This window comes from Sorex araneus, chromosome X (genome assembly GCF_027595985.1).
Source record: "Sorex araneus isolate mSorAra2 chromosome X, mSorAra2.pri, whole genome shotgun sequence".
In the NCBI taxonomy this organism is placed as follows: domain Eukaryota; kingdom Metazoa; phylum Chordata; class Mammalia; order Eulipotyphla; family Soricidae; genus Sorex; species Sorex araneus.
This window is the reverse complement of record NC_073313.1, coordinates 326,685,585-326,710,204: the sequence shown is the minus strand read 5'-3', so window position 1 is coordinate 326,710,204 and position 24,620 is coordinate 326,685,585. Positions and strand designations below refer to the sequence as shown.

Here is a 24,620-nt window from a genome sequence, read left to right as displayed (position 1 = left end):
ATATGTGATTTTCTTGAGCTTGGTTATGAAATTTTAGATATGACATCAAAAGTTCAATACATGAAATAATAAATGGACAAGTTGGGGCTGGAGTGGTAGCACAGCGGGTAAGGCATTTGCCTTGCAAGCAGCCGACCCGGGTTCGATTCCCAGCATCCCATATGGTCCTCTGAGCACCATGAGGGGTGATTCTGAGTGCAGAGCCAGGAGTGACCCCTGTGCATTGCCAGGTGTGACCCAAAAAGAAAAAAAAATGGACAAGTTGAACTTTATCAACATATAAAACTTGTACTCTATGAATTAATCTTAATAAAGAGATGACAGTGACGGGGATAAATAATTTCAAAATATGTATATGGTAAAAGGTATCTAAAGTAAACAAAGGATTCTTAGAATTTAACAATAAGAAAGTATCCCACTCAAAAATGTGCAAAGGACTTGAATAGTTATTTCTCTTTAGTTATACAAGTGACTGATAAATACAGGACAGGATGGTAAGCATCACTAGTGGTCACAGTGTCCTCAAAAATGATGATCTGCAGATGGCAAATAAGCATTATAAAAATGACACTAAGGGAATTGCAAATTAAAACAAAGAGATATTATTACATGTCTATTAGAATGGCAAAATCCAAAATATAGCGATAAATGTTGACAAGGGTGGAAGCTATTAGGAAATCTCATTCCTTGTGGGTAAGGATGCAAAATGGTACAGCCATTCTTATTGACAATTCTATAATTTCTGACAAAACTGCTATCAGACCTCAGAACACTACTAACCTAATTCTTTTTCCCTACCATGTCCCTATTTTATGGTGTTTCTTAAGAGGTAAAAATTTCGTTGTGGTCATCCAAAGTAAATTACATTGGATGACCTTTTTTTACTAACTCAGAAACTGTCAACTAATATCCATCTTAGGTTTATAGGTTTTTCAAATTTTCTTTCATGTTTAAAAAAAATCATTCTTTTCATTAATTTCTTTTTTTTTTTTTTTTTTTTTTTTTTTTTTTTTTTTAATTTTTTATTGTGGAAAGTTACAAAGTTACAAAGTTTTCAGGTTTAAATCTCAGTTATACAATGCTCGAATACCCATCCCTTCACCAGTGCTCATATTCCACCACCAAGAATCCCAGTATAGCTCCACCCCGCCCCCTCACACCCCAAACACCCCCACGCCCCTAGCCCCCCCACCCTAAGCCCCCCCCCCCGCCTGTGTAACTAATAAATTTCACTTTACTTTCACTTTGATTGCATACAATATTTCAAGAAAACTCACTATTATTGTTTGGAGAGTCTCTCCCCTAAAGTCAGACCTGCTGAAAAGGAAGCATTAGGTAATTTGTTTTCCATTGCTGAGGATGAAGAAGTGTGAGGTCGAGTGACCACACTTAGCGGCCTCTCAGTTTTGGGTTTCTGTAATTTAGTATTTTAGTAACTAAGTCCAGAGAGATATCTGCCAGAAGTTGCATCGTTGCCAACTTGTACTTCTCAGTTACATTATATTCCACATATGAGTGCAATCTTTCTATGTCTGTCTCTTTCTTTCTGACTCATTTCACTCAACATGATACTTTCCATGTTGATCCACTTGTATGCAAATTTCATGACTTCATGTTTCCTGACAGCTACATAGTATTCCATTGTGTAAATATACCAGAGTTTCTTTAGCCAATCATCTGTTTTCGGGCACTCTGGTTTTTTCCATATTGTGGCTATTGTGAACAGAGCGGCAATGAACATGGAAATGCAGATGTCATCTCTACTATACCTTTTTGCCTCTCCGGGATATATTCCCAGGAGTGGTATTGCTGGGTCAAATGGGAGCTCAATTTCTAACTTTTTGAGAATCGTCCATATTGTTTTCCAAAAGGGCTGAACCAGTCGGCATTCCCACCAGCAGTGAAGGAGAGTCCCTTTCTCCCCACATCCACGCCAACACCGGTTGCTTTTGTTTTTGGGGATGTGGGCCAGTCTCTGTGGTGTGAGATGATATCTCATTGTTGTTTTGATCTGCATTTCCCTGATGATTAGTGATGTTGAACATTTTCTCATGTGCCTCTTAGCCATTCGGATTTCTTCTTTGGAAAAGTTTCTGTTCATTTCATCAGCCCATTTTTTGATCGGGTTGGCAGTTTTCTTCTTGTGGAGTTCAACCAGTGCATTGTATATCCTTGTTATCAACCCTTTATCGGATGGGTACTGCATAAATATCCTTTCCCATTCTGTAGACTGTCTTTGTATTTTGGTCACTGTTTCTTTTGAGTTGCAGAAGCTCCTTAGTTTGAGATAGTCCCATTTATTTATCTTTGTTTTCACTAGCTTAGCCAGTGGCGTGTCAGCTTTGAAGATACCTTTGGCTTCAATGTCGTGGAGGGTTTTGCCGACCTTATCTTCAATGTACCTTAGGGATTCTGGTCTGATGTTGAGGTCTTTAATCCAGTTTGATCTGATTTTTGTACATGGTGATAGATGGAGGTCTAAGCCCATTTTTTTGCATGTAGCCGTCCAGTTTTGCCAGCACAATTTGTTAAACATGCTTTCCTTGCTCCACTTCACATTTCTTGCTCCCTTATCAAAGATTAGATGATCATATATTTGGGGGTGTATTCTTTTCATTAATTTCTAATAAAAAGATCTTTGATTTGTTTTCCTACTTTATTCCAAATTTATGGAAATTTTACTATAGCTATATAAAGCTGTACATCATAGAACTCAATAATATTATTTATTAAATATTTGGTTTTTGTACTTAAGTTCATGATGCTAATGATTTCATGTTAAAAACTTGGGCCTGGAGAGATAACACAGGGGTTAAATCTCTTGCCCTGCATGTGGCTGGCTGGGCTCAGCTGGGACTTCATATGTTCTTGGCACCCCAGGCACTATCAGGAGTGATTCCTGAGCACAGTAGTAAGCCCTGAGCACAGCTGGGTATAGTGCAACCTCTCCCCATCACCCTACAAATTCATAGAACTGGAGATTGGGTTGTAACTCACTGGTGAATCTTTTTCTTGATTGCTTTTGGGCCACACTTTACAGGTGTTCAGGGTACGTGGGGTTTATTTCTGGTGATGTTCAGGGAACCATGTGACGTAGAGGATCCAAGTCAGGCCCTTAGCATGCAAAGTATGTGCTGCTCCAGGCTTTTGAGTTTTCTCTTTCGTCCTCAGTGGTAATCATATGCTTCACAGGTTTTAGGCTCTGGGCTTTATCACTGGTTACCTCTCCTCAAATAAAATTATAGCATAAATTTGATCTATTCAGTTATGATGCCTTGGATATTTATTGCCACATAGAATTGATTACATTATTTAATTGCCTTTTTTTATTAGAGAGAGAAGATTCATGAGAGATGCAAGAATATTTGTCCTCCTAAAGATACCTTTGACAGAACGCTCTTACATACTCATGGTATGAATATGTGCTATTTGTAATAATGTTTAGATGAATGTTCTTTGTAGAATTGTACGCATAGTAATGAGCAAAATGTTAGAGAACTTGTTGACTGTAATATCTGTCATTTTAAATGTGAAATTTTTATAGTCTATGATCATATTATTTCTAAAAAGTCTCAAAGAGAAAGATCATGAGTCTTATGGTAGGTAATGTTACCCTTTAGTTCAAAAACTATTTGACATTTGGATGTTTAACACTTGACTTGTTTAAAAACAGATAAATAGGAAATAATCCCTGTCTTCAAGAAATGAAGGCCTCCTGCATAAGTTTTAATAAGTAAATCACCAACTGTAACACTGTATTATCAAGTTCAGCATGGCAAGATTGTATAGAGTTCATAATTTAGCCTTAGAAGATTTCCTAGAGTTGATAATTGCTTCTTATTTATATTTATTTATCCACCTATTTATTTATTTTGGTTTTGGGGCTACACTTGGTGGTGCTCAGGGTTTGCTCCCTATGTTGCTCAGGGGACCATGTATTGCTGGGGATTGAATACCGGCCTCCTGCATGCAAAAGATGTGCCCCAGCCAGCTGAGCTATCCCTTTGGTTTGTGATTTTAAAACTATTAAAAAATAGTTATGAATGAAGAAACAATCACAGGAAAAGGAAACAGTTTATGCAAAGCAATAGAGTCGAGAATATAACATATTCTAGGAACTGCAAGCAATGTGCTTGTTTTACTGAAATATGAAAATGAGGTTGAAGAAATAGGTGAGAAATCATATCACAAAGAGCCTTGTATGTTATGCTAAGGACTTTTTCTAAAAGCATTTTAGAAATGCTACAAAATGCTTTCAGTTAGACATGATCGAATTTATGCATATACATTTCACTGTGAAAACAGTTGTATATACTAAATTTATGCATGATTATAAAATTAGAGGCAAGGACACAGTTGGATGCTATATCAGTAATACAAATGAGAAATCCTGTAGCTCCAAAAGCAGTTATAATGAAAATAAGAGGAAATTTGACCTTTGTGAGATGCCTCAGAGTCTCAGGGACAATTTTTTTTTGTGGTGTAAGTTGTTGGTCAGTGGAGGGAGATGACCTAAAGATGACTCTCGGATTCTTTATAGAGGCAGATGGCAAGGTGGGAAGCACAACTCAGTGAGAAAGGGAGGGCAGGAGGGAATTTGGGAGAGATAGAGGCATGTTTGCTTGATTTTAGGAGACATTTAGACACTTCTTTTTCCAACTATTTGTTCAAAAAAAAGATCTGGGATGAGGTGTCAGTCAGTATGGTAGAAGTTACTGTAGACAGTGTGCTCATCAGTAGCATTAAAGTTGAATCCAAGAGTACAGAGTATACTAACAGAAAAAAAAATGATAGAGCACCAGAAAATTCACTTAAAAGGCAGGTACAGATACAAAAATGAGGTACCTTTGAAAGAGATAATTTCACCTTAGAAATAAAAGCCAATGAGAATTCCAAAAGGTGACAATGAATTGTTACTCTGTAGCACCAAAATATTTTAAGGTAGATCAGTTTACTTTGAAGTCTCCATGAATTTGGCAATTTAGGATTTTGTATTGGACTAGTGTAATGTTTTCAGAAATCACAATGCTATATATAATGTTAAGGGATAACATAACAGAAAAAAAATAGAGACTACCTGAATGAATGTGGCTTGAAGATTTGAGATATATAGGTTGTTGATTACAGGAAACTGGGTGAAAAGGTGAAAAGATGTTTTTTTCTTCAGCTAGGACTAGATAAGGCAAGAGAGAGTGTTGTCTTAAACTTTGCACCCCAGGTCTGTCCTTACTCCTTGGGCTTTCTTTTCCTTCTTTTTCTTTCTTCTTTTTCCCTTCTCCCCAGTGGTTTAGAAATAAGTATGTTTAGATAAAGCAAAGAGTTTTTAGGGAGGAAATTATTAAAGGGTGAGTGATTATGAAGAGAGGTAAGAGATGAATTGAATTTATAGAAGAGTCCAGAGTCAGTTTTGTAAAGACAGGTGCATTGAGATCTAATGGTTAGATAAAGGTAAATAGATTCATTTGCAGATAGTGTAGATGACAAAAACCAAGATATTTAAGAAGAGAAGTTAATCCGGTGTTTAAAAAAATATTTTTTGTTAGTTTTTTAAACTATTTTTTTATTATATAACCTTGTGATATATAGTTATTTATAGTTGAGTCTTAGGCATATAATATAAAATCATTATTTGGGAAGGATGAAGTTTTCGCCATACCTAGCTGTGCTCAAGACTTACTCCTGACTGCTTAGGAATCACTGCTCACAGAGCTGGAGGACTATATACAGAGCCAGGAAATTGAACTGGGGTCAGTGTCATGCCAGACATATGCCTTACCTAAGTCTGTGTTACCTCTCCAGCCTAAAAAAAATCCCTTTGATCATCAAGTTCTGAGAAGGATTATTGGTGATACAATTTAAGACATTTTAGACCAAAAGTAGCATGCATGGCATTTTTTAAAAAAAATCTTCATTCATAAGAAATTCTGGGTGATGGTAGATATTTTTAATAGTAGTATAGATATTCCTATTTTAGCATTTATTTTTTAAAGAGTACATAATGCTTGTCTTCATCTCAAAAAACTTAATAAGCATCATACTCTTTATCCATTTGATAGAAGACCTGAGATGTATTCATTTGTTTTATTGCTACTTTATAGTTGTTTAAGATTATTTGAAATATATATTAGTGCTTTATCTTCTAATATGCCTAAGGAGATGCTTGATAGATACTTGTTGAAGGAAGAAAAATATTAAATGGTTATTTGGGTATAACCTAGCACAGTAATCTATCAAAACATATAGAAGTAAAATGAAAGTAAATAATATTTTTCCTTTTTTAAAAATAGATAAATCCAGGACAGATCTGGAGCAAGTACCTAAGGTAATGAAACTTAAAATAATAAGAATACTTCTTTTTAATATTTGACCCTTAATTTTGTTTGTAAAAAGCTTTTATTTGACTTTTCTGACAGTTTAACTATTTTTGTCTTTTCTGGGACTTTGTTGCTTCACTTTTCTTCTTTCACTTTTGCGTTTTCAATCATTTGCTCATCATTAAAACTGACAATTATGTTTTTCCATTCTATAAAATAAATTTATGTTAATACCCCTTTAAATTATTAAGAGTTGTTTTCTTTGTATGAACTGTTTTTAGTAATGTGTAGTATATGAGTCCCAGCTCTGCCCTGATGCCCAAAGTTTATAACATTTATCAGATTCTCCAGGAGATCGATGGCAAATGCTCTTTGTAGTGAGAAGAGACAGAAAGATAAAAGAAACAAAAAGAAGAAGGTCATTTAAAAATTATTAATTTCTACAAAATAAAAATCAACTTCTGTCATTAAGGCCTTTATTTCCATCAGTGTCATACCTGTAATGTTTGCCACTGTTTTTACACACATTATTTACTTCAAACTTTTTGTTGTTGCTATACTTTAGCATTGTTCCTTTAGCCTGGAAGACTTTTCACTTACCACTATCTATCCAGTTCTTTACAATTTTCAGTTTAATGGCAACAACTTCATAGGAATAAATTTCCCATGTACTAATGTCCCTTGGCTAAATTTCCTTATTATTTTATTTAGTCTTCTCTCTCCCTTTTAATGTATTTGTTATTCTTAGGAGATATTTATGTGCATATTTTATTACATCTCATAAGGCCTTCAAATTTTAATTGAGGGAGGACATTTGCAATAGTTCATCTTTGTCTCCCCCTTAGTATGTAGCGTAGAATTATATAATCAGTGAGTACTCAGTTAATTGAAAGCTTTAATCAAGAACTAGAAACTTATTCATGTTCTTGCTTAGGTTTTCTTTATTATAGTCATACTAATTTTTGGACATAGTTAAATTAGTGACAGTGAAATAACAGCATATAAATTAAGTAAGAGTAGATTAAACCTTATTTGAAATCCAATGCTAGATGCTGGGGATATGAAGATTAATGCTATAAATCTAAACTTGCATATTATAAGGAACATACTATCTCTGTGGGGTGGGGGTTATTTAGGTGATAAATGTTTTTATGAAGTATGAGATAAATAAGTATTCGTTGTATACGTTGTTCAGAGATAAAAAGTAAGTCATCTCTGTGTTATACAAAACATTTTTTATCCTTTTGATTGAGTTGTATTCCTTAGGAACATAGGCTAAAAAAAGGCATTCTACACCAAAAATATGTAAAGGATACTAACTGTAAGAGAGCATGAAAACTAAATATTGCTGAAATGAATCTTGCCACTATATAAAAAGATCAGTGGTTTCTAATTAATGAAGGGTTTTTGATACCTTTCCAGATAGTTTTTGAGTCATGGGAATCCTTTGGATGTTTTACACAGAAAAATTAACATTTATGTAGTGGTTTTGGGGTCACACCCAGTGCTCAGGGCTTGTTCCTGGCTCTGTGCTTAGGAATCATTTTTGGTGGGGTTTCGGGGACCATCTACAATGCCAGAGGTTGATTTGGGAGGAGCCATGTATTAGTGCTTTTATTTTAAAGTACTTATATTTTGAAGGTATTTTGATATTAATAGAAAGGTTACATTAGTGGAGAATATCAGTAAGTAGCTATTTACTATAATTAGCAGATAGTAAAGACAACCTGATGAAAAGCTGTGGAGATAGGGAATTTCTGTTATAAATAGGAAATATAACTTTTATAGAATTTAATAACCTAGATGGGTATGGTATGTGATGGATAAATCCAATAAAAATTGATTTATTTTAAAATTTAATTATGTCTAATCTATACTAATTTTAAAAAGAATTCTGAGCAGGAAAAAATTGAAATATGAGTAGAAAATTTATATTTGACATTTTTTAAAACTATCGTGGTAAGTATGGAAATCTTAGTTAAGTGTAACTCCTTTGGTAAATTGATCTAGTAATATTAGAATGGTGATCTCCATTGATAAAGGCAAAACCCCCCATTTTCTATTCTTCACGAACATGTATTTTTCTTGGGCTGGAGAGATAGTACAGTGGGTAGGGTGCTTGCCTTGCATGCAGAAGTTCAGCCCTCCCACTCCTGGCCCCACCCCCTCCCGCACCACATATGGTCCCTCGAGCACCACCAGGAGTGATCCTTGAGCACAGAGCAGGGAGTAAGTCCCATGGCCAAAGCAAAACAAAAACCCTTACATTTTCCTCATATATTTTTGGTAAATAATTCTGCTGTTTCTAATTAGTTTAATGATCTTTTGATATTAGAAGGGATAATAAATGTAAAGAAAATGTTTGTCTAATGGAGGAAAATGCATTTTTTTAAATAGATTTTTATGAAACCAGATTTTGCCTTGGAGGATTCCTTAACTTTTAATTCAGTTTTACCGTGGTCTCATTTTAATACTGCTGGTGGAAAAGGAAATCGTGATGCAGCGTCTTCAAAGTTGTTACAAGAAAAGGTAATATTTTTTAAAAAATTTTTCCATGTAGAAAACTTTACTTGAGTGGCACTATGTATGGATTCAGATTTATTTAGTAAGGGTTAATTCATTTCATTTTACTTTCATATTTGATTATTATAGACCTTCAACTTATTTTGGGGGGGGATGTCACACCTGGTAATATTCTGGGGCTACTACTTTGGCGCTGTTAGGGGACCATGCAGTCCTAGTTCAGTTGAACCCTGGACTCCCACATGAAAAGTATAAGCTCTAGCCCTTGAGCTATCTTCATAATTGAGGCCTTCAAATTTTAATTGATAAAATAATGTTTGACTTACTGGAACATAAGTTCTGCTTATGCTAAAGAGGAATTTTTTTTTTTTTTTTGGTTTTTGTGTCACACCTGGCGATGCACAGGGGTTACTCCTGGCTCTGCACTCAGGAATTACTCCTGGTGGTGCTCAGGGGACCATATGGGATGCTGGGATTTGAACCCGGGTCAGCCGCATGCAAGGCAAATGCCCTACCCGCTGTGCTATCGCTCCAGCCCCTAAAGAGGAAATTTTTGTCAACTCTTTTTATTTTATTTTTTCCCCATTTATTGTTTTAATTGAATCAGTGATAAACACATTTACAAAGTTGTTTTCATGATTGAATTTCAGTCATATAGTGTTCCAACATCTGTCCCTTCACCAGAGTACTTTTCCCACCACTAATTGTTCCAGTTTCCCTCCTGCCCCCCACCCTGTCCCGTCTCATTTGCTCTGTCTCTCTCCCTCTCCCTCTCTTACCTTTTGGGCCTTTGGTTTACAATACAGATAATGAAAGGTTATCTATCAGGTATATCCTTTTACCTGTGCCCTTCACTCCCCAACACACTACTATGGCCAGCTTCCAACCATTGACCTGTCCCTCCCACGCCATCCCATCCCTGGCCTCTGTTTACCCTCACCTTGGATCCTTGGATATTCGTCTCCTACTGTAACAAAACAAAACAAAACAAGCAACTCTCTCTAAATATATATACATGTGGATTATATATATTTATATATATAACTTATATATATTTATATGTATATATTCACTTCCTACAAATGAATGCAGTCATTCTATACCTGTCCCTGTCCTTCTGACTCATTTCACTCAACATGATACTCTCCATGTCTATTCATTTATAAGCACATTTCATGACTTCATTCTTTCTAACAGCAGTATAGTATTCCAGTGTGTAGATAGTTTCTTAATCCAGTCATGTTTTCTTGGGCACTCGAGTTGTTTCCAGATTCTGGCTATAGTGCTTTAACATTGCAGTGTAGATGATGTTTCTCTTGTGTGTTTTTGGGTTCCTGTGGTATTGCTGGGTCAAATGGGAGCTCAATTTCTAGTTTTTTGAGGAATGTTTGTATTGTTTTCCAAAGAGGCTGGACCAGTTGGCATTCCCACCAACAATGATAGAGTCCCTTTTTCTCCGCATCCGTACCAGCACTGGTTGCTCTTCCTCTTTTGATATGTGCCAGTCTCTGTGGTGTGAGAAGATATCTCATTGTTGTTTTGATTTGCATCTCCTTGATGATTATTGTTGTAGAGCATTTTTTCATGTGTGTTTTGGCCATTTGAGTTTCTTTGAGGAAGTTTTTTTTGGGGTTTTTTTTTTTTGATGGGGTTGGATTTTTTTTTGTAAAATTCTGCCATTGTCCTATATAATTTTAATATTAATACTTTATCAGATGGGTGTTGGGTAAGTAATTTTTCCTGTGGGCTGTCTTTGTTTCTTAGACACCATTTCTTTTGAGGTGCAGAAGCTTCTATTCATTTTTCCTGTCCAGTTTTCCTAGCACCACTTGTTGAAGAGGCTTTCTCTGCTCTACTTCATACTTGTTGCCTTATCAAAGATGAAATGTTCATGTATTTGAGGGTATGTGTCAGGATATTCAACTCTATTCCATTGGTCTGCAGGTCTGTTTTTGTTCCAGTACCATGCTGTTTTACTTACTACTGCTTTATAGTACAGTTTGAAGTTGGGGAAGGTGATGCCTCCCATCTTCCTTTTCCCAAGGATTGCTTTAGCTATTCGTGGAGTTTTATAAATTTCAGAAGTGTTTGACCTATTTCTTTGAAAAAAATAATGGACATCCTTTTAGGGACTGCATTGAATCTTATAATGCTTTGGGGAGTATTGCCATTTTTACTGTGTTAAATCTCCCAATTCTCCATGAGCAGGGGATGCGTTTCCATCTGAATTTTTTTTTAACTTAAAAATTAATTGATGAGTGGGGCTGGAGTGATAGTATAGCAGGTAGGGTGATTTTCCCCTTATACACATCTACCTTAGGTTTGATCCCCAGCATTCCATATGGTCCCCTGCGCACTGCCCAGATTCCTGAAAGCAGAGCCAGGAATAAACCCTGAGCCCTGGCAGGTGTGGCCCAAAACACAAGACAAAGCAAATCAATTGATGGAATTTAAATTGAAAGAATATATTAGGTGGTGAATTGCTTTGCATCAATTCAAATAATATATTGTGTGATTTTTTTAATTCTCTAAGACTTTAAGCACAGAATCTTTTTTTTTCTGATGTATTACTTTTCTTTATATGTAAAGGACGATTGCTATGAAGCAAAATTTTGGTAGGCAAATGCACAGTAATATAGGGCTAGGGATATATAGCTCAGTGATAGAGCATTTGGCCTTGCATATGGGAAGTCCTAGGTTTGATCCCTGGCATCACATTAAAAAAAAAAAAGAAAATGTAAAAATATTCTTGATGTATTTTTGGCTTTGCAAAACCTAGTCTTTTCCATACTGTTCAACAGATTTTTTAAATTATAGTATTCTTTATTTCAGAAGTCAGCATCTTAACAGTCATTTAAAATGTATAACTTTAAGCAAACCTACTCACTTGTCAAGAATCTTTAAAACTTGAAGATGTAAAGATCTTTTATCTGTTTTTTTCTCATCACTCAGTTTGGAAGTTTTTTTAAAACTGCTATGATTGTTTTTTTAAATGAGGGGAAATTTTTTTGTTGCAGTCTGGTGACATCTCTTGGCAGTCTGAAAGCTTATTTTAGGAATACTTTTCAATAAATTAGGTCTGGTGCTCATTAACTAAAGAAAGGACTAATTTGTAAAGGAGAGAAAAATTGGGGTGGAGGGAATATCATGAGTATTCTTTTACTCATAGTGAAAAATGAGCTTTTTCCTATGGCCACATTTTTACCTATAAAGATTTTCTTTAAGAAAAAAAAAACAGAAATCCAATTAAAACTAAGAATGCAACTTGTTTATGAACTTAGGCTCAACACATTTCACATTCCAGGTATTTGGCCTTATATTTGTGCTATTTGGCCTTATACTTGTGCTATTTCACATTCCAGGTCTTTGGCCTTATATGAAGGAATACAGACAAATTATAAAAATCTATCAGTCTATACAGATTTCTTTTGGCAACACTTTAAAGATTGAATTTTAATCAGAAATGAATTTTGAAAATAACATCTCTTTGGAAAAATAGATCTGTGAATATTGATCTTTGAAACTAATGAAATAATTTTCATATGTCCAATGTTTGAAGTGACAGAAGTAATGAGATTTTGTGATAAGTTGCAGAATCAAGTTTATTTTTTTTCTAATTCATAATGCTCTTTTATTAAAAATGGAAAATGAAAGGAAGACAGAATTCCATGAGAATTTTATGATTGAAAAAAGCTATTTCATCTTACTAGCTTTAAAGAGAGGGAACTAGGAACCAGGATTAGAGCATTCTTTATAATGCTTTCCTAGCTGTTGGTTTGCAATCAGAAAAGGAGTATGTTTTCGAATGTAAATTTTTGTTTTGAGTCCTTTTTTATTTTAAATCCTTCATTAAGAAAGGCTTTCTATAAAAAATGATTGGTGATTAACTTTCTAGCTAAATTCCTTATTTTATCTTAGACCTATTAAACAATTCAGACTAGGCAACAGCATATAAACTGAATGTGTTATCCTAATAGAATATCTTAAAGAATTATCCATGCTAAATTTATTGTTCTTAATTTTTAGTTCATTATAGCTTGCTATGTACTTTAGACCCCATGTTGCTTGTAAACAAACAGTGTATTAAAGATGCAAAGAACAACAAAAGGTATACATTTTATTTGATTGGATACATTTTAATTGAATCCAATTTCTTCCTTTCAAAATTTCACAGAAATCTCCATTTTTGTCAGGCAGGGAAGAAATAGACCATAAAATTATAAACTCACTTTAGAACAAACACCCCACATTCTTTGACCATAAAATCTTGCAGGGTTTTGTCTTTTCTGCTCCTATAACCTTCCCTCTTCTAAACACAAAGGAAATGTCCCTGATCATCATATCTTTTTTTCTTTGTTTTTTGCACCACGCCCAGGATTGCTCAGGTGATCATATGGGATTCGAGGGATCAAATGGGGGGGCACACTGTATGCAAAGCAAGAGTCCTATTGGGGTGCTATTGCTGCAGCCCCTGTTCATATTTTTTGGTTCATGTGAACTAAACCTCCTGTGTCCTACCCCCTCGCCTTCATTCCTTGAAAGAGATCATAGCTCTGTAGTTAGACTTTAGCTAAACAGCGATTACCTAGCACATATTATTTCTTTTTTTATTTATTATTTTTTTATTAATGAATTACTGTGAGGGTACAGTTACAGATTTACATATTTTCGTGTTTGTGTTTCAGTCATATAATGCTCGAGTGTCCATCCCTCCACCAGTGCCCATTCTCACCACCAATGATTCCAGTATCCCTCCCCCCAATTTCATACCTCTCCCCAGCCTTTGTGGCAGGGCATTCCCAAATGGCATACATTTTAAAGAGATTTAAATTGTAAAAAAAATTTCTTGCTTGTAGCCTTATTGTATAATAGGGAAACTTAGAGTGAAAAAGTCAAATTAAATATATGTCTGCATGGTTTTACAAAAAGATAGTTGGTGACCAATAATTTCTTCTAATCTTATAAATCTTAAACATAGAAAAATCTTTTGACATATGAATTTTCTTGAAACCTTTAGAAGTAATGTCTAAAGTTTGAACTGTCAAAAATCTAAAATAAAAAAATGGGAGAGAAATAGGAAGATAACATCACCAGTAAAGTTATTTGTAGTTCGATAGGAAGAAAAGACAAGTCAAATTTTAGAATTTCGTTTTTGAAATTACAAAGCATTTTTACTTCAACATTTTAGAAAATTAGAAAGCTTGTTACATTAGGAGTTAATCTTGGTACTTTTACAAATAAAATGTATTTGAACTAATTGTTTAAGTCATTTGCCAACCTTCTAAGAGGAAAATAAACTGGAAATAAAACTGGAAATAATTTAATTTTATAAATTGATAAAAGGATGATTTTTAAAAAAATCAGAATTTTTAAAATGAAAATGATTCAAATAAATTTTAGCATCATTGGTCTATCTTTTATATATTCTTTAGGAATTTGAGGCAGTGTAATATAGTAGAAAGAGCTTTGAGTCAGGCAGACCTGGATTCAGATCGTAGTTTTGCTACCTTATTAATCACATGTCTTTTAAAAGTTAGTTAAGGTTTGTTTCCTTGCTGCAAAATGAGAATACTACCTTTATTCCAATATTGTTAACATTAGAAAATTATGTGTATAAAAATACTGATGCATGGTACACAGAGTGAAGAGGTCAATAAATGGTAGCTATAATTATCTTTTAGTCAAACATATGTTGGTGATGACAATAATATGTGAGAGCTAAGAATTTTATTCTCAGATATTAAAACCTCTGAAAGCTAAATTATAATCTGAGAGAACTGATTATTAAAAAATACTCTTTTTAGGGGCCGGAGCGATAGCACAGCGGGTAGGGCGTTTGCCTTGCACGCGGCCGACCCGGGTTCGATCCCCGGCATCCCATATGGTCCCCCAAGCACCGCCAGGAGTAGTTCCTGAGTGCAAAGCCAGGAGTAACCCCTGAGCATCGCTGGGTGTGACCCAAAAAGCAAAAAAAAAAAAAAAAAAAATACTCTTTTTAAAAAGACTTTTTTATTGAATCACCATAGGATAGCCCATTACAAAGCTCTTCATGATTGGGTTTTAGTCATACAGTGTTTTTCAAGACCCATCCTTCCACCGGTGTAGTTTCTCAGCAACAATGTACCCAGTTTCCCTCCCACAACCCCCACACTGTCCTACCCCAGCTGCCTCTATGGCAGGCACCTTTCCTCATCTCTCTCTCTCTCTCTCTGTCTTCTGTCTCTGTCTCTCTCTGACTCTCTCACTGGAAATATTCTTAGTTTTTGTAAAGTAGTTGGTATTTGGAGGGCAGTAATGGCAGGAGCATTGGAAGAATATAAACCTCTACTGTTTGTCTTATATTTATAATTTTCTTTGGTTTTTTTTTTTTCACCCCTCTATCTTCTTAAGCTGAGCCATTATCTGGATATTGTGGAAGTAAACATTGCTCATCAGATCTCTCTACGTTCAGAAGCATTTTTTCATGCAATGACCTCTCAACACGAATTGCAGGACTACCTCAAGAAAACTTCCCAGGCTGTAAAAATGCTTCGAGATAAAATTGCACAGATTGACAAAGTAATGTGTGAAGGATCACTACATATTTTAAGACTGGCACTTACCAGAAATAATTGTGTTAAAGTGTACAATAAACTGAAGTTAATGGCTACTGTACACCAGACCCAACCTACAGTACAGGTGTTGTTATCTACTTCTGAATTTGTTGGAGCATTGGACTTAATAGCTACAACACAAGAGGTTCTACAGCAGGAACTTCAGGGCATTCACAGCTTCCGGTATGTCCACTAAGTAAACTGTTAAAAATAATGTTAGAAAATTTAAATAGTAAATTTTTAGTGTCTAATGTTGACTGAGGGGTGAATGTATTTCAGGTACTTTTCCTTCCATGTTGGTATTTTTCTTTCATATTTATGTAGCACTGTCGTAGCACTGTTGTCCCATTGTTCATTGATTTGCTCGAGCAGGCACCAGTCAGGTCTCCATTGTGAAAATTGTTACTGTTTTTGGCATATCGAATATGAAATGGGTAGCTTGCCAGGCTCTACCGTGCGGGCGGGATACTCTTGGTAGCTTGCCAGGCTCTCCGAGAGGGACAGAAGAATCAAACCCAGGTCGGCCATATGCAAGGCAAACACCCTACCCACTGTGCTGTCACTCCAGTCCAAAATTTTTGTTACATTGGCCGAGAATTGAACTCGAGCCTCCTGTGTGGTAGGGGAGAATTCTACCACTGAACCACCATATTTATATGTTTAGTATTATCATTCCATATACATATGCCTTCCATATTTATATGTTTAGAATTATCATTCTAATATTTTAGTAGTAGCAAAAACAAAGGCTGATATTTATAAAATAGTGAATAGTGAAGCAAAATTAAATGTTCTGCTAAATAAAGGCCATTCACAACTTTGAAAATGACAGTGTTTCAAAGATGTTAAAATAGTTTTGTGTGGTGAAGTATATCATGCTAGAGGAAGGAATGCTAGAATATCTTAATTTTAAACTCTTCTGACTAGATTTTAATTAAAATTTGTTTCTGATTTGAAATCTGGTTATCATATTGAAAAAATTATTTGTAGTGATGAAAAAGACCCAATTTATTTTAACTTCTTACTTGAAGGTACTTTTAGTATTATACAGTTTTACATATTTCACATCAGATCTTTTCAAAATGTATAAACCATAAATAAAGTAATTGCAGGCTGTCAAAATTTTTTTGATCATACATACTTACAGTATTATTTTGCGGAAGTTCCTGTTTACTTTATACTACTAAACCTTATACTCCTTAGTTTCAAATTAAATTTATTTTAATAGAATTATAAATTCTTATTAACCAAGGGTATGCAATTAGAATATTAAGATAGCATTTAAAAAATTGGCTCAAATTTAATTACATGCATGAACAAGAAATGACAGTGAAAATTACATTTTTTGCATATATGAGGACCTGGCTTCAGTCTCTTGCACCACTGCTCCACAAAAAAAAGGACAGGGAGCGGGAGGATGGAAAATAGATGAACACCTATTATCTGTCAGTTTTCAGTAGAATGCTCTGAACAAAATAGAGATATACAAACCTCACCATTTCTCTTTAGCAGCAGACAGAGGGGAGAGAATTACTGGGTAGTTAAGTTGCAATGCAATACAACTTCAAGATAAGTATACAGATTGGTGTGGAGCAGTAACAGTAGAGAGGAACCTAATCTAGATTTGGATGTTTACAAAAAAATTTGTGTTACAAATCTTTCTGAGATTCTGTTGAAGGCTGTGATTAAACAGACTTTCCATAAAAATATAGTAGTACCAAAATTTTGCAGTCAACTTTTAGGTATTCATGGCTTTTTGAAACCTAGTTTGGATTTTCCAGCATGGAACTCAGGGTGGAAAATGATTTTTTTAGTTTCCTTTTCACAAATGAAAAATTAAGTGTTCCTCTTTAACTGTGTGTGGTATTACTTTAAGTATATACAATTATTTTCTCTTTATCATAGAAAAATGGACTTACATAATCAGTGAAGCATTTATTTTACTTTCATTTACTACGATATCATGAGTATTGGTTATCAAGAGCCAGGTCTTCAAAGTAAAGGGCTTTATTCTCTGAATAGGACAGTGATTGAGATATAGAATCAAAGATTAAATGCTATGTTAAACACAAATTCTAAAATTGGTTCTAATTTTTACCCTCAAACTTAACACCACTTATTTTATTTTTCTTGACTTATAAGATTGTGCCCAATAATACTGAGGTAAAGTGTAGTTGTCTAAAACTACATGGGAAAAAAAGTAAGAACAATGTTGGATATTTATTCCCAGTGGGTTAATATCTGTTGAAGGACAGTATGAAGGTTCTATAGTCTTATATAACTTAAGCCCAAATAAGTTTATCTTATTATACAGCTTATATTTTTTTCTCTGTAAATTAAAGGATGAAATATTTCTCATTAAAATGTTAACTATTTCGGGGTTAAAGATATAAGCAGAAAAGATAGAATTGGGAAATGATGTGAAGTTGTCACAATTATTTGGGTAAGTTGAAGAACACCATTTTACTGAAATATCCCATTATTGCACAGATATCGTTTGCAGAAAAAAGTTTTGGCTACTAGGTTGCTATTCCTAAGAGTAAATTTTTATTTTAATGAATAAATATAATAGTTTTCTCTTTTTTTGTAGACATTTGGGATCACAGCTTTGTGAGTTAGAAAAACTGATAGATAAAATGATGATTGCAGAATTTTCTACTTATTCTCATAATGATTTAAATAGACCACTGGAAGACGACTGTCAGATTTTAGAAGAGGTATGTGTTTTGGACTGTGCAGTGAAATTGATATCCTCAGTGTTAATTTCTAACAGCTGTAGTTTAGAACATCACTCCTGGCAGTGCTCCAGGGACCATGTATGGGGCCAAGAATTGAACTTGGGTCAGCCTCATGTAAGGCAAGGGCATTAATTCCTATACTATCTCTCCAGCCCTCAAAAATGGTGTTTCGATTATTCAAATCAAAAACCGTCTTTAGTTCTCAAACCAGCTCCATTTGAAGCATTAAAGTAGAATATGATTCACCTACTTTAGAATACTGATTCTGAAAATATGACAAGCTTTATGTGGAGGTTAAGCTATTAAAAAATACCTTGATACACATGCTTAATAAAAATCTGAGGATTAAATGGGTTGAGGGCAGGTAAGGTAGAGAAGAGACCAGTATGACAATAATAGCTGGGAATGATCACGTTGGACAAGATCTGAGTGTTAAAAGTAGGTAAAGGGATATTCTTGATAATGAGAGAAGAAAAGTGCCTCCATGGGGGGGTGGGAGGGTTAAGGAAACACTGGTGCTGGGAAATGTACACTGGTTGAGGGATGGGTGTTAGAACACTGTATGACTAAAATCTAATCATGAACAGCTTTGTAATGTTCTATCTCACAGTGATTCAATAAAAAAGTAAAACAATTTTTAAAAACATTTTTAAAAAACTGAAAAAAGAACCAAAAACCCTAAACTTTGACTATTGAATATTTATATTTATGTATCTAAATGAGATTAATCAGCATGTGAAATCTCATATTTTTAACAGGAAAGACTAGTATCTCTTGTATTTGGACTTTTAAAACAAAGAAAACTTAATTTTTTAGAAATCTATAGTGAAGAAATGATCATTACAGCAAAGAATATCATTAAACAGGTAATACATTTAAATTCTATTGTTTAGAATAATTTGCAAAATTTATTTTTATATAATTTAAGTGATACTGTAATGCGATATATTAGTAACATTTTCTTAAATATAGAAATGTATAGAAATATGAAAAATAAACCTTGTCCTATAGCTTAGAGTACCATTTTACAAATAGTGTTATGTATAGATTTTGATTGTTTTTATTCTTATACTGAGCATATGAATTTCAGTTGTATATATAATATAGTCAGAATCATAAGCATTTTCTCATTTTATAAGCCTTTGGGAAATTAATTTTTAATTACCAAAATTCTATCAATATTATGATAGTTAATTTATCTTAATAGTTCCTCTAATTGAATATTTTGGTTTGTTTTAAGTTCCTGTAAAGAACGTTGACAGACATCTTTAATATAAAGTTCTGTTTATCTTTCATATTTGAGACTTTTCTCATAAACTAATTCCTGGAAGTGGAATTATTAATGGGAAAGTGAAAAGCATTTTTAAATTAATATAGAGGATTAACTTGCTTTATGAAATGATTTTACTAATTTCCACTACCACCAACTGTAGGTAATTATTTCCTTCTTTCCCTGATTTCTAAGAAATTATTGTTAAGGAGCCAGAGAAATAGCTCAATGGGCTGAGCTCATGCGTTTTCTGCATCAGGCTGCTGCAGTTTGATTGTTAGCATACTATGGTCCTCTTAAGAACCGCTAGGAGTAACCCCTGAGCTTAGAGCATGGAGTAGCCTCTGAGCACTGGTTGGTATGGTCCAATAGCCAAGAAAAAGAAAGAACGTCTCATAATAAACTAAAATCCATGTATATTTTAGTCTTTATCTTTGTTTAGATTTTTATTATCTGGAGAAATCTTATTAATTGAACTTCCATTTTTCTATATATGAAAAAGCCTTTTTTCTTCTTTGATTTTAAGCTTCTCCCAGCTATGTTCTGGGACTACTCCCAGCTCAGTGCTTGAGGGCCACTCCCTGCAGGGCTCAGAGACCTTATGCTGAGCATCAAACCCGGCCTCAGGCATACAAAGTAGGCATGCCAGCCTGTTGAGCTATCTCTCTAGCTTTGGAAAACAAGAAAGTTTAATATAGATATTAGACTTAATTGATCATTATTACTAGGTTAATTGTACGCACCTATGCTTTTTGGTTTGTGTTTTGAAGTAAACTAGTTTTATTGAGTATACTTGCTCTAAGGAGAATGTGAATCTCAAGAGTCAGAGAATAGAAGTTCTTGTTTATAAAGGAAATTTGTCCCTAAAGAACGATGTGGCCCTGTATCTATGTTACATAGATAAATATATAGGCAGAACACTCCATGACATTGAAGCTAGAGGCAACTTTAAGGATAAAACTCCACTCCTCCTACCAAGCAAATAGAAGCAAAGATATTAAACTAAGAAGCTTTTACACTTCAAAGGAAATGATGTCCTATCCAAGTGACAGCCCACAGACTGAGAGAAAGTGCTTGCCTACCACTCATCTGACAAAGTGTTAATATCTGAGACATATAAAGAAAACAATGGTAGAACTCTACAAGAGAAAATCATTCAACTCTATGAAAAGTTCGGGGAGAAGACATGAATAGAAACTTCCTCAAAGAAATAAAACTTACCAGAATGTATATAAAAAATTCTGTATCACTGGGGCCGGAGCGATAGCACAGCGGGCAGGGCGTTTGCCTTGCATGCGGCCGACCCGGGTTCGATCCCCGGCATCCCATATGGTCCCCCAAGCACCGCCAGGAGTAATTCCTGAGTGCAGAGCCAGGAGTAACCCCTGAGCATCGCTGGGTGTGACCCAAAAAGCAAAAAAAAAAAAAAAAATTCTGTATCACTGATCATCAGGGAAATGCAAAATTAAAACAACAATGAGATATCACCTCCCACCGCAAGGACTGGCACTCATCAAAAAGAACAACCGCCAGCAAGAATGTGGGGGAAAAGACCCTCATTCACTATTGGTGGGAGTGTCAACTGGTCCAGTGTTTTTGGACATTCCTCAAAAACTAGGTATTGAACTTCCATACGACCCAGCAGTTCTGCTCCAACAGTATACCCCATGGACCCAAGAGCACATTGCAGAAAAGGCATTTGCACTCTGTTTATTGCAGTACTGTATACAATAGCCAAAATATGAAAACAATCCAAATGCCCACAGAGAGATGATAAAGTAACAGTGGTACATATATACAGTTGAATACTACTTGGCCATGCAATTGACTGTATTATGATTGGATCTGGAGAATATAATGTTGAGTGAAATCATTCACGGAAAGGAACAGACTTAGAAACGTCTCTCTCATACGTGGGATATAAAAAATACCTTGTGGGGGAATATCAAATTCCGAATGGCAATAGAAATGAAGAGCAGGTCTTCAGTAGGAACCTTGGTACTGGGGCAGGGATAGGGGGATAAGTCAGGGAAAGTCAGGGAAGGGACCACTAGGACAAAGGGGGAGGAGTAAAGTGAGGACATTGGTGTTGATTGATGTCTGCTTGAAACTCAATCATAAATGCCTTTATGTCTTTGTAATTCACAGTGATTTTTTTTTAAAAGGACACAGGCAATTCTAGGGTTGAGTACTCTAAAGGAGAGATTATAATGCACCCTAAGTTCTGATGTTTATAACTCCACAGTGGACTGTACTATAAGTGAGAAGTTGTACACTAACAGTAGAGGGGTGTGGATCACTCAGTGGTGGACTGTACCATGAGTGGGGAAGTTCTAAACCTGATCTGGAATGTGGGCAATTTTGGAATGAAGTGCTAGGGTTTTTCTTTTCTTTTTAAGATTTTTGTTTACTTGTTTGTTTTGTTTTAATTGAATCACTGTGAGATGCACACTGACAGCGTTGTTCAAGATTGGGTTTCAGTCATACAGGGTTCCAACACACAATCCTTTACCATTATACTATTCCCACTAGCAGTTTGCCCAGTTTCCCTCCTGCACCCTGTCCTTTAAGCCTGCTTCTATGGCAGACACTTTTCTTCTCTCTCTCATATATCTCCCACCCTCTTAAGTCACTGTGATTTGCAATAGTGAAAGGTTATCATGTATATCATTTTACCTCCTTTAAGCACAGTGGTTTGCTAGGTTTTCAATATATAAATGAAAGAAGCAGCAATGAGAAAATCACAGTTGCTACCATTTTACCAAACACTGACTAAAACATTCTATTTTTATTTTATTTTGTCACACCTAGCAGTGTTCAGGGGACTTCTTATGGTGATCCCCTATGTGAAAAGCATATTTTCTAACTTTTTGGAATAGCTCCCATTCCTGGTGGTTTTTATTTATTTATTTTTTTGTATTGTTTTGTTTCTGTTTTGAGGTCATACCTGTAGTGCTTGGGGAACTGCAAAGTATCAGGGATTAAATACAGAGTTCCCACATGTAAAGCTTGCATTCCAGACATTTGAGCCATCTCCAGGATCCCTTAAAATACTGTCTTTTTTAAATTGGTACAACCGCTTTGGAAAATTGTTGACAGTATGTGCTGGTGCTAAATGTACACACATATTGTGACTTAGCAGTTCTGTTCCTAGGTGTTTATCCAATAGAAATACACTTGTAAAAAAGTTCTTGGCAGCAAACAACTTATCATAAATAGAAAAAGTAAATAGAATTTTGATGTATTTTTCTATTTGAAAACAGCATGAAAATGAAGAAATTACAAGGAGCAATGTGGATAAATATGTATTATTCGATACATATAATATTATATATTATTTCAATATATAAATTAAACAGCAACAAGAAAATCACAGTTATTACTGTTAACTATAAAGCAACTAAATGTTAAATATAGTGTAAAGCCAAAGAAAGCAGATATAAGGACTGTACACGCTGAATAATTTTATAAACTACAAACACAGGCAGGACTGAAATACGATGCAAGGAATCAGGATAGTAGTAATCTTTTGGAAGAAAATAATATCTAAGAGGAGGAGCTTACCTACATATTCAGTTTTATGATTGAAGTCCTGTTTACATAGCTGTACTCCATTTATATGGAAAAAATTTTCTTGAGCTCTAAACATAATTTGTACAATTATACTTTTCCTTATGTAGTTTTAAACAAGTTTTCATTAGCAGTGGGTGTGTGTGTGAGGGGAGGCAGTCACACCTGGTGATGCTCAGGGGTTACTCCTGGTGGTGCTTGGGGGACTGTGTTGGATGCTGGGGATCAAACTCAGGTGTGACCTTCCCCACTGTACTCCCTCTCCAGCCCCTTAAACAAGCTTTAAAAAGTACTTTTAAACTTTCAATTTCAGATTTCTAAAGTCTAAGCATTTATTTTTCATCTTTAAGCTATTGTATGTAGTACAAGGAAGTTTAGCCTCAAAAGTTGTACTTTTGAAAGTGAATTTTTTGTGTTGGGAGCACACCTGATAGTGCTCAGGGCTTATTCATGGGTCTGCACTTGGATCACTTCTGGGGAACTTGGGGAAGCATATTGGGTGCCAGAGATCAAAACTTGTCAGCCACATACAAGGCAAGCGTATGTGATATACGCTTCCCTTGTATGTGTATGTAACAGGTACATACAAGTACCTGTTGTACTATCACTCTAACCCCTTGAAAATAAATTTCTTAGGGGGGATTTTTACCATGGGACTTCCACTTTTGTCCTAAGTTATTAGAGTTCTATCTTTTGGATATATGATTTTGAAAAGTTAAATAGCAGGCAATTTTAACTATTCTGTTCAAGCATACTGTGTAATTTTCAGATACCTTATGGTAAATAATAAGATAAAAAAAACTTGTTAAAATGATGATGGTAGGTACATATGCTGCCTGAGCCCATGTGCTGCTTGCGCCCACGTGGCCGAGCACATGTGTCGCCTGAGCACATGTGTTGCCCGCATCTCCCCTGTTGAGATGTGTACTTTCATGCTTTCATACTTTTGTGTCTAAAGCTTGGTTATATGTAGGGGCTTTCTCCACCCTTGGAGAAGCCCGTGTTCTCTCTTGAGCATGTTATTCTTACTATTCTCTCTTCCCCTTATACCTTCTTCCTTCCCTCAAAAGCCTCTAAATAAAATCTGTTTACTTAAAAAAAAAATGATGACAGTAGCCAATTTGGAGTTTTTAATATAAATAAATATGTTCTTAGAATACTGAGGTATTAACCAAAATTTTTCTTTTAATTTTGCAGTGTGTGATTAATAAAATTTCACAGATAGAAGAAATAGATACAGATGTTGTTTTGAAGTAAGTAAATGTTAGCTTGGGATTTCTCAGGATACTTCTTAAATCTCAAGTATAGAAGAATCTTTTGAGAATAAGCTCCACACTGTAGCAATATTCATTAAAAATTTGGAAAAATAAGTTATTATGTACCATAAAATATCTTTTAGGAAGTTTTATTTTGTATTCATTTTTTTGGTGAGACTTGTTAGTGTTTTTGGCATATCGAATATGCCATGGGTAGCTTGCCAGGCTCTTCCGTGCGGGCGGTATACTCTAGGTAGCTTGCCGAATTCTCCAAGAGGGAAGGAGGAATTGAACCCAGGTTGGCCGAGTGCAAGGCAAACGCCCTACCCCGTGTGCTATCGCTCCAGTTCAAAACA

At 35.0% G+C, this 24,620-nt stretch overlaps 1 protein-coding gene across 4 annotated transcripts in view; it reads left to right on the top strand.

Moving 5' to 3' along the window:
* Positions 1-24,620, top strand: part of VPS54 (VPS54 subunit of GARP complex) — a 77,371-nt gene that overhangs the window by 14,243 nt on the left and 38,508 nt on the right. For 3 of the 4 annotated variants that reach the window (XR_008627204.1, XM_055120018.1, XM_055120016.1), the window contains exons 4-10: positions 3,334-3,412; positions 6,288-6,322; positions 8,712-8,843; positions 15,228-15,613; positions 18,021-18,147; positions 18,927-19,034; positions 24,206-24,261. Coding sequence is in view for 3 of the 4 variants with exons in the window: in XM_055120018.1 (XP_054975993.1) it covers positions 3,334-3,412; positions 6,288-6,322; positions 8,712-8,843; positions 15,228-15,613; positions 18,021-18,147; positions 18,927-19,034; positions 24,206-24,261 (923 nt within the window). In the remaining variant the exon portion in view is untranslated. The remainder of the gene's footprint in view (positions 1-3,333; positions 3,413-6,287; positions 6,323-8,711; positions 8,844-15,227; positions 15,614-18,020; positions 18,148-18,926; positions 19,035-24,205; positions 24,262-24,620) is intronic. The other variant, XM_055120019.1, reaches the window with a different exon arrangement.